At 58.4% G+C, this 9,496-nt stretch overlaps 1 protein-coding gene across 1 annotated transcript; it reads right to left on the bottom strand.

Annotated features, from left to right (window-relative positions):
- Window positions 1-3,826: 3,826 nt before the first annotated feature.
- Window positions 3,827-9,169, bottom strand: LOC128780146 (protein capicua homolog; the record flags this gene model as incomplete). Its single annotated transcript, XM_053917958.1, is given in 2 exon segments — window positions 3,827-6,625; window positions 9,028-9,169. A coding segment is annotated over 1 exon segment (2,788 nt), but the record flags the coding sequence as incomplete, so codon positions are not given.
- Window positions 9,170-9,496: the final 327 nt, after the last annotated feature.

The raw sequence follows: 9,496 nt of genomic DNA, 5'->3' as shown, positions 1-9,496 counted from the left end.
GGAAACAGGTGTTTGGATGTAGAGGGGTCTACAGATGGCTCCTGATACCTCTCAGCAGAGTTCGGGGATGGTAGTAGGCAGTTAATTTGTCCCAGGCCTCGACAACCTCCCAACACTAACCAGAAAGGAAGTAGGGGACCTGGTGCTTAGCAACTGTCCACTGACTTCAAGGAACAAAGCACCTGATACACACAGGGTGGGGGTGGAAGGCTAGAATGGAGGCAGAAAGTCTGTCTAAAGAGTGGGAGGAGGGGCCCTGACTGGTGTGGCTCAGTGGGATGGGCATCATCCTGTAAACTGATTCCCCATCAGTCAGGGCACACGCCTTGGTTACAGGCCAGGTCCTTATTTGGGGGCATGTGAGAGGCAACTGATGGATGTTTTTCTCCCTCCTTTCCTCTCTCTCTAAAAATAAATAAAATCTTTTAAAAAAAGAGAGAGAGAGTGTAGGAGGAGGGGGCTAAGGCTGGTGCAGAGAGACAGGATCTCAAGACTGGGGACCAAAGGAGAAAGAGGATGGGATGAACACTCAAACAAGAACTGGTATCTAAAGAGAAACAAACCAAGAAAGATGTAAAGGGCCAGACTCAGAGACAGACAAGTCTAGAGAGTGAGACTCAGGCCCAGAAATGGAAAGAGAGAGAGACAGACATAGGAACCCAAGGGAGAGACAAATGGGCAGGCAGGCCCAGGAGAAGGGGCACTGCCTGTCAATACGGAGAAGCCAGGCTGACCCAGGAAGCTGGAAAGGAGTCTGTGCCAGGAATTGGGCTGAGACATCTGGCCTCTTGGGCTGGGGCTGCAGACCCTGGGGCAGCTTCCTCTCCTGGGGAGCAGGCAAGAAGAGTCACAGGAGGTGGCAATGGCAGCTGGCTGGCCAGGCCATGCACAGAATGTAGAGAATGCCTCCCGCCTGCCCCGGCATGTCCCCCAGCGGAAGCAAATGCCTGGCGGGGGGCAGGAGCAGGCAGGCTGCCCTGCAGCCCCCTCACACCTGCTGCCCTGAGCCAGAGTCACACTCACAATGGATAGGACTATGCCTTCACTGTGCCACTGGGCACTTTCTGCCCTATTTGGGCCTTCAAAAGAGAAGGCCCCAAGGTGCCACCTCCCGAGGGTTTAGGAAGGCCTCTGGGAGAAGAACAAAAGGCCTGCTGATTGGGAATCTAAGGGCAACCTGGATACCTCAGCATGGGTGTTGTCAGAGAGGCGCGGCTCAGAACCGCCAGGACAGGCACTGGACAAGTTCTGACGACCAGGTGGCCTGCAGCAAGAGGCCTCCTCCTCCACTGAACCTCAGATTTCCCCAACAACAGAGCTGGTAATTCCTACTTCACAGCACTGGGTAGATTCCATGAGATGGCCCCACACCTGAGGCTGGGCACATGGTAAATGCTCAATGAAGAATGGTTATGATTATTTTTTCATCATTATTATTGAGAGTGCTTAAGAGCTTGGGCTGCAGAGCCAGACCACCCGGGTTTAAATCCTTCTTCCTCATCCTAGCTGATGACCTCGGGCAAGTCTTGGGCTGCAATTTCCTCCTCTGTCTGCTGGAAACAATAAGTATCCTGACCTCCTGAGAGGTTGTGAGGATTCAGTGAGTAAAAGACTCAGCACTTACTGAGCAGTGAGCCAGGGACACACACCAAATAGTGCTCAATAAATTATTATTCCTGTAACTTCTGGTAGTAAGAAGTTCTGTGATCTGAAAGTCAGACTGGGTTCGAGGCTCAGTCCTATTCCTCCCTGGCTAGGTGAACTCAGTCAGGACTCTTGTTCTGTCAAGGACTCATGCTGCCTCATCTGGAAAACGGTGGCAGGGTGGCAGAAACCCCTGCTGGGCCTGCGCTGGTAGGCCTCAGGTCACCTGCCTCAGTGCCACCCTTCCCCACATGGCAGTAGTGACGGTAACCCGAGATGATGCTATGGGTCCAACCATGTCTGGGCTGTAGGCATGTGGGAGGTAAGGCGGGGTTGGAATCCTTCTGCTTCAGTTTCTTCATCTGCCTAAGGACAGACATCCCTGCTGTGCCCACTTCTGTGGAATTTTGCTCATATCAACTACAGTAACAAATGTAAAAACTTGGAAGTGAGGCAAAAAACACAGGTCACAACCTCAGTATATGAGCACAGGGGATAAGCAGAGCCCCTGTGTCCCTGTGCCCTGGATCCAGGCTGGAGCTCTGTGACAGCAGGGCCTGAGCTCCTCACTACACTGACCTTTGCCCCAGCACAAGCCACAGTGGCTCCTTCCTCTCCATCTCCCTGCCTCTAGTACAGCCGTGGACAGACAGACTCAAAACCTTCCTTGGCTCCCTAGTGCCCTCAGGATCAAGTTCACAAGTCTCATAAGGAAGCTATGTTATCTGACCCTTACTCATCAACAGTCACACATCTAAGCACTCACCTGCCATCTACAACCCATCACTGCAGACTAAACTTACTTCAAATACTTGCTTTTGCCTCAAGGCCTTTGCAGAAACTCTTGCCTTTGCCTACAGATTTTCCTGCTGACCGTGGCAGGCTCACTTCTGCACACCCTTCAGGTCTCACTTTAGAAGCCCCTAACCCCGTCTCCAGGAAGTCATCCCTGACTCCCCACAGCCTCCTGGGCTTGCCCTATCCCTGCCCCGACCACTCTGGACAGTCACTGTCCGGGCACAATTTGAAAACAGGGCTGTGTCCTCAGCACCAACTAGTAGAGGACCAGGCACAGAGGGAGCCCTCAGTCAGCAGTGGACTCATAAGTAAATAAGAAAAAGATGCTACGGAAGGGGCTGGTGACGGGTCTGTCACCCTCCGAGAGAGGCTCTGACAAGGCCCAGCATGGCCTGGGTCCCCGTCTCTCCAGCACGATCTCAGAAATGCTACTCTCGCCACGCCTGGCCTCAGCCCTCCGCCCTCCAGCCACAACGGTTTTCCTCAGCTGTGCTCCTTCTGGCTTTGGATCCTGCCTTCCCACTGGCTCCCTGGAAGCTCTTCCACCCCATGGTTGCTAGTTCCAAATCATCCTTCAACTCCCAGCTTAGGCGACCTGTCCCAAGGGCAACCAGACTAGATTCACACCTGGATTCAAAACAACGCACAATGCCCGGCACACCCCCAGCTCCCTTCCAGGGCAAGGGCAGCACCTGTGGCACTTACTGGGTGCCAGGGTGAAGGTGAGGGCTCCAGTCCCGGTCTGACCAACTCCTGGCAGAAGGACCGGTTGGAGCCTCAGTCTTCCCATCTGTAACCAACACCATGGCCCCGTGGTCACAGACCAGCCTGCCTGGGTTTGAAGATTGGCTCCAGGATTTACTAGCCATGTGACCCTGGGCAAGTCACTGACCTGACCTCAGTTTCCTCTATAGGAGCATAATCAAATCACATACCTGTTAGGGTCATTATGAAGGCTACAGGAACTAATATTTGAAAAGTTCTTAGAGCAGGGCCTGTAAGTTGAGTGCTGCAGCATGGGGTGGGTGTGAGGGTTTGGCGAGATAACCCCCACACAGTGCTTATCGTGGTGACACCCCCACCAGCCCTCCATACCTGGGAGCTGTCATCACAATTATCCTGTTACCCCAACAGCCCCACTCAGGACTGCTTCCATGACTGAGGGACCTTGAGAGTACGTTCCTAACAGGAGGCCTGTTACTGCATTGAGCCTCCTAAGCCCAGTCCCTTGCCTGACACGTGAATTCACACTGGAACATCTGTGCAGGGATGTCCCAGCCTCCCCTTACATCCCTCCCAAGGCGGGAGCTCACCTCTTGAGAACCATTTGGAAAGCAACTCTTCGAAATGAGCCCTCAACCGGCCCATCCACTGCACTCCTTACCTGTCCCAGGCCGGCCCATGATGACCTCCTTCTTGGGGGCAGGATGGCTGGTATAGCTGCTGGGCACCAGGACGGGCAGCAGGGCAGCGGGTGAGGGGTGGAAGGCCACTGGCTGGAAGGGCGAGGAAGCCAGACCAAAGGTGGGCATCGGCTGGGCTACAGCAGTTGGCGCGGCTGGAGGCACAGTTATGGGTACGGGGGCCGGCAGAGGTGGGGGCAGGCCAGGCTTCCCACTGGCTACCCCAGGGGGCACTGGGGTCTCTCGGCAGCCCCGCCCAGGTCCTGCAGCTCGAGCCTCCGCAGCAGTGCCCACCTCTCCAGGGAATTTGGAAGGTAGTGGCACATCAGGGTTTCGAACGATAACAGGTGAGTCTCGCTGCACAGCAGGCACCCTGCGCACAGAGGGTCCAGGATCCGAGGTCAGGCCGGCAGGTGGGGGCAACAGCAGCAACGGTGAGGGCTGGCGGGAGCGGGAGAAGGGCACAGCAGGTGATACAGCCCGGAAGCTGGCTGGTGTGGAGGGTGTAGGTGTGTGGGACACCGAGTCCACACCAGAGTCCAGGCTGTCACTCTTGGGAAAGTCTGGGGCAGCTCCTCCACCCGCTGCACCAGGGGCTCCCAAGGCCCCTGGGTGGGGCAGCAGCTCTGTCTTCCGCCGCCCAGGGCTGATGGGCACGGTGAAGGTCAGGTTGGTCTGGAAGGTGGGTAGGATGCCGGAGGAATGGCGCTCTCGGGGGGCAGGCGGAGGTGGGTGGGGGCCCATATCTGGTGGCGTCAGCACGCCTGCCTTAGGGGTGCTGGCACTCAGGTGGCGACTGCGAACGGCAGTACGTTGGATGACCGGCGACGCATTGATGGGGCTGAAGTTGGCAGGACGAAAACCGAAGAGTGGCGAGGGTGAGGGTGAGGGTGCTGGCGAGAAGGGCGACTGTGTGGAGACCGGGGAGAAGGACGGTGTGCCTGAGCGGGAGCTGCCCAAGGACACCAGCATCACTGCCGCCTCACACTCGTCAAACTCAAAGCGTGACAGGTCAGCGGGGGCTACAAGGCGTGGGCGTGAATCTCCGCGGGCCACCACACTGCTGGCCTCGCTGTCCCTCGATGTCTCATCACCCCAGTCAAACTCAGTGCTACCCTCCCGAGCTGCTACTCCAGCAGGCCGCCCGGCCCCACCTGGGCCACTGTCAGCCAGGCCCTCCATCTCCTTGGTTCGCATGGACAGGTGGCGGGAGCAGTAGCCTCGCCGCTGAGACTCCTTCATGCAGCCATCCCTTGAGCACAGCCGCCGCCACTGCTTGCCATTGAATTTCTTGCGGATTCCATTAGGCGTGCAGACCACGTCGCCCTTCTTATACTTCTGCTGGGCGGCTGTCAGTGGCGTGCGGGCACGGGTGGCTGGAGCAGTGCCCTTCTCCAGAGAGGCCACACTGCTGCTACGGCTGCCACCCTGGCTCCCCTCCTGGCAAGGTGAAGGCTGCTCACCAGGGCGGCCTGGGCCTGCAAAGGCTGGGGACTTGGGTGGAGGAGAAAGAAGCTGGGGTGGGGGCAGTGGGAGTAGGGCCGGGGTGCCCAGGGTTGGTGGGTGCTTCTCTTCACCCTCCTCACAAGCCCCCAGGTTGCCACCAAAGCTGATCTTGGAGACCTCAGCATCTTCAGGCTGCTTGGAGTCCAGGGCAGCAGGGCAGGGTGGCAGGGTAGCCCCTGGTTCAGCCTGCTCCTCCTCAGGGCCCATGGGGGGCTTCCTCGACAGGGCCTCAGGTTCCCAGAGGGGCCTAAGCAGGCGCAGGCTGGAGCGGGCCACCCATATAGCCTCCTCAGGCTCACGATGTGATGGCTGTGACAATTGTGGGAAGGTGGCTGGTGGGCCCACCTGGGAACCTAGGCCAGGACTGAGGCGAACTTTATAGGCAGCTGGCTTGGTAGCCACCTCCACCACCACACCCTCACGGTAGGCAGCTGCACCAGGCTCCACACAGGTGCAGACAGCCGTGCCCACCACCAGCGCACCTGGTGGCGGCGTGGCATCCAAAACCACATCGACACCACTGCCAGGTGCCCCCTCATAGAAAGTCAGGGCCCGGTCCCCAGGGAACTGCACGCCCAAGTCCTGGCTTCGGCGCACCTGGCGCACCACAGCCGGCAGGAACAGGCCATCCCCACGCCGAGCCAGCACCCGCTGGGACCGCAGCTGCCGCAGGTCATAGCTGCCACTGGTGCCAGCCGGGGGCCAGGGGCCTGGCCCACAACCTTCAGTGGGCTCATCCTCCAGGTCAGCTGAGTGCTCACTGGCTGTGTCGGTGGAGGAGGAGCGGGCGGAGGTGAGTGGCCGTGGAGGAACACCCAGGGCACTGGCGTCCTCGGGGGTTCCTGCTGGCTCATCTGGGGTCCCAACTGCTCCACTGCTGCCACTGCCAGCCCCATGCTCTTCCACATATTTCTTCTTGGGTGCTCGTGACTTGAACGTGGCTGTCTTCCGGCTGAGTGGGGGCTCCCAACGACCTGTCTCACCCTCTGCCTTGGGGTCCTCAGCGGGGCCTGGAACTGGGTCATCAAGGCGCAGCTCCAGAGGGAGGCCCTCAGCCCCTGAGCCCTGCTGGGTCTCCTCCTCTTCACACTCCTCAGCGTCTTCTGGGCCCGGCTGCTGCTGTACCTCATCGTCGTCTTCCTCTGGCTTGTCACCCTCCCCAACCCCTCGCCGCCTCAGGGCTTTGGCCCTGGTAGCTGGTGGGTACTTGCCTCCACTGCCAGGACCTGGGAGGCCAGTGCATGCCTTCTTCATTGGCTTCATCTTTTCTCCACCTGCAGGGTGGAAGGCAGACAGCAGTCAGAGGGAGCAACTCAGGAAACCCTCAAACTCAGCACCCCCAAGAGTTTCCACTTGCAGAGGCCCCTGCCTCAACTCCATGATCCCTGAGGCCTCCTTCCTGGCTGTCCCCAAGCCATAATGGGCCCCTGGCCAGCACCCAGACACAGAGTGGCACCCATGTTCCCTGAGCTGTTCACTCTGTCTCCTCAGGGACTCGAGTACACCTGCTCCCTCTGCAGAGAACACAGCACGCACAGGCACACACTCTGACTGCCCCAAGGGGATGCAAGAAACAGGGATGGTTCACGCCAGTGGAGCACTCACTCTGTGCCAATCCTGGGCTGAACTGGCCTTTATTAACCCACTTCATCTTCACCACAGCCCTAAGAGGTGAAGGCTACTAACAGCCCCATTTCACACTTGAGGAAGCTAAAGCACAGAGAGATCGCCAAATTCATCTAGCTATAAAACAGAGCTACAGCCTAAACCCTGACAACCTGGCTCCAGAGTCTGTCCTCCTAACCATCACAGTGTGCCGCCTGTCACATGATCCATAGGGCACGCTTCCTTGCACTGTCACCGGCCAGAGAGCACACGCACTCACACACACACACACGCACGCACGCACAGGCACAGGCACAGAAAGGGAGGTGACTGGGCTGTGATGTGAGCCTCTCCACCTCCCCCCGCCCCACCCCTCTGAGCAGCCTGGTATGTCCAGGCATTGTGGGATGAAGTGGGCAGCTGAGAGTCCCAAGGAATGGCTGCCCAGTCTGTTCTGTACCCTGGGCCTGCCAGGTAGAGCCATCTCCCCAAATCCTGGCACAGAGCAGGCAGGGGCACGTCTGGGGCAAAAGCTCCTACCCAGCACTGCCACGGGGCTGCGCATGAGCACACACACAAACACACACACAGGCACACGTCATCACACAGTGGGACACAGAGCTACACCCCAGGGTTTCGCTCTCCCACTGGATGGGAGCCTGCTCCTCCCCCCATAGCACCCAGCATGATACCCACAAGCCCAACCCCTATTTCTGGCCTACCTGCATCCCTACCCTGACTGGGCTGGCTGGGCTAGCTCTGGCAAGGTGTCTGAGCCAGCCAGGTCCCCCCCGCCCCAAAATGAATCCCCTGACTCCCGGGGTGGGGGGGTAAGTGGGAGAAGGTCAAAGAAAGCAGGACAAGCACAGCAGGCCAACCTCACCCACTTCCTGAACAGTCATTACTGCCCGCCCCCTTTCAAGCTGCCCTGAGAAAAGAAAAGGGAAAAAACTTTACTCTCAAGTGACTAAGAGAACCTGAAAAGCTGAAAGGGGGCCTCTGGGGAAGTAGGGTTTAGAAGGAACCCGGGACCATAAACCAAACATAATCAAAGACACCCCTGACTCAAGTCTTTAGGAACCTCTGACCTCATACTTGAGGCCTGCTTCTTCTGTGGACCCTGTAGTTCCAGGCTGTCTCTTCCCTGGGCCAATCCTGCAGTCCTCCAGGCAAAGCCTGGAGAAGCCAGGTTTTCTCACACTGAGGAAAGCACCCAACTGCCCAAGAGTTGGGCAGCCACCACCACCTTCTGCCCATTGACCTGCTGTGCCACCAACCTGGGGACTGAAAGCCCCAGTCTTGCCCAAACACAAACCTCTGCATACCCCATCAGGGCCTACAACAGCACTGCCTAGGACCCCTGGACCCTGCTGCCTTGCCCAGCTTCTCCACCCCAGGAGTCAAGCCTCTTTTATTCCCCTGGAGCCTACTCTCTTCCTCTCCTCTCTGGATAACTCCCACCCAAGGCTCTTTAGGCCCTCCCCCCACCCCACCCCCACTCCCAGAATCTGAGCAGTAACTCCTGAAGCCCAGGCCAGCCCAGGTCCTGGCTCTTCAGGGTCTCATGCCCTCTGCTCCCATCAGCCCTCCTGGCACCAGCTTCTCTGTCATTCTCTCTCCCATCCTGTCACCACCTCTATCTCTACCTCTCTCCTCACAAGCCCTAGGTTCCCTCCTTAGTCACCCCCCTTTGCCATCTTCATCTATCTCTGTCACCTCTTCCTTCCAGTCACTCTCCTGTCAGCCATCTCTGGACCTGCCACCTTCTCTCCCTATCACCTCTCCTTGTCAACGCCTCCAACTCTGTCCCCTCCTTCTCCCTGTCACCCTGATCCAGTCCTGTCACCCCTCCATTCCTGTTACCCATTCTCTGCCCACCACTTTTTCCTCGTCACCCCTCTTCTGTCCCGCCTCCTACCCACCACTTCCTCCACTCTGTCCTTCCTCCCCACCATCCCACCCACCTTTTTTCCCCTGTACCCCCCCTCCCCGTTACTGCCACCTGTCCCCCTCTCGGCCCCCAGCACCCCAAACACCCCCGGCCCAAGTCAGCCCTGGACCCGCCCCTCACCTTAGGCTCGGCAGAGTTTCGGGGCGGGGGGCCGTGCCCCCGGCTCTGTCCGGTCCGGTCCCTCCCCGCCCCCCCTTCGGCTCTCCCTCTCGATTCTCCCTTTTTTTTACTCCAACACACAAAATGGTGAATGGACCTGCAACAGCTGGAGCAGCCAGCCAATCAGCGGTCACAACCCCGCTGACCGGCGCCGTCCTACACCAATAGATATTCGCAGCCTGGCCAGCTCCACCTCTCGACGACGAGCGACGCTTCCCAGGACCAATCGCGCCCACACGGCAGCGCTAGGGGGCGGAGCCAAAGTCCAAGACCGGCCTCCCTCTGGGACCGACACCAACCTGAGCCTACGACTGCCTAATAAGCCTAAAGCCCTGCCCCACAACAAGTGATGGACACCAGTATTGACCAACTAAAAGCCGTCTGAGTGCCGATTGACGAATACAGTATCCAGTCGCCTTGCAGTCTAAGC

The sequence above is a fragment of the Desmodus rotundus genome, unplaced genomic scaffold (genome assembly GCF_022682495.2).
Source record: "Desmodus rotundus isolate HL8 unplaced genomic scaffold, HLdesRot8A.1 manual_scaffold_549, whole genome shotgun sequence".
Classification (NCBI taxonomy): domain Eukaryota; kingdom Metazoa; phylum Chordata; class Mammalia; order Chiroptera; family Phyllostomidae; genus Desmodus; species Desmodus rotundus.
Note: the sequence above shows the minus strand (reverse complement) of the source record. Positions and strands in the feature narration are given on the sequence as shown.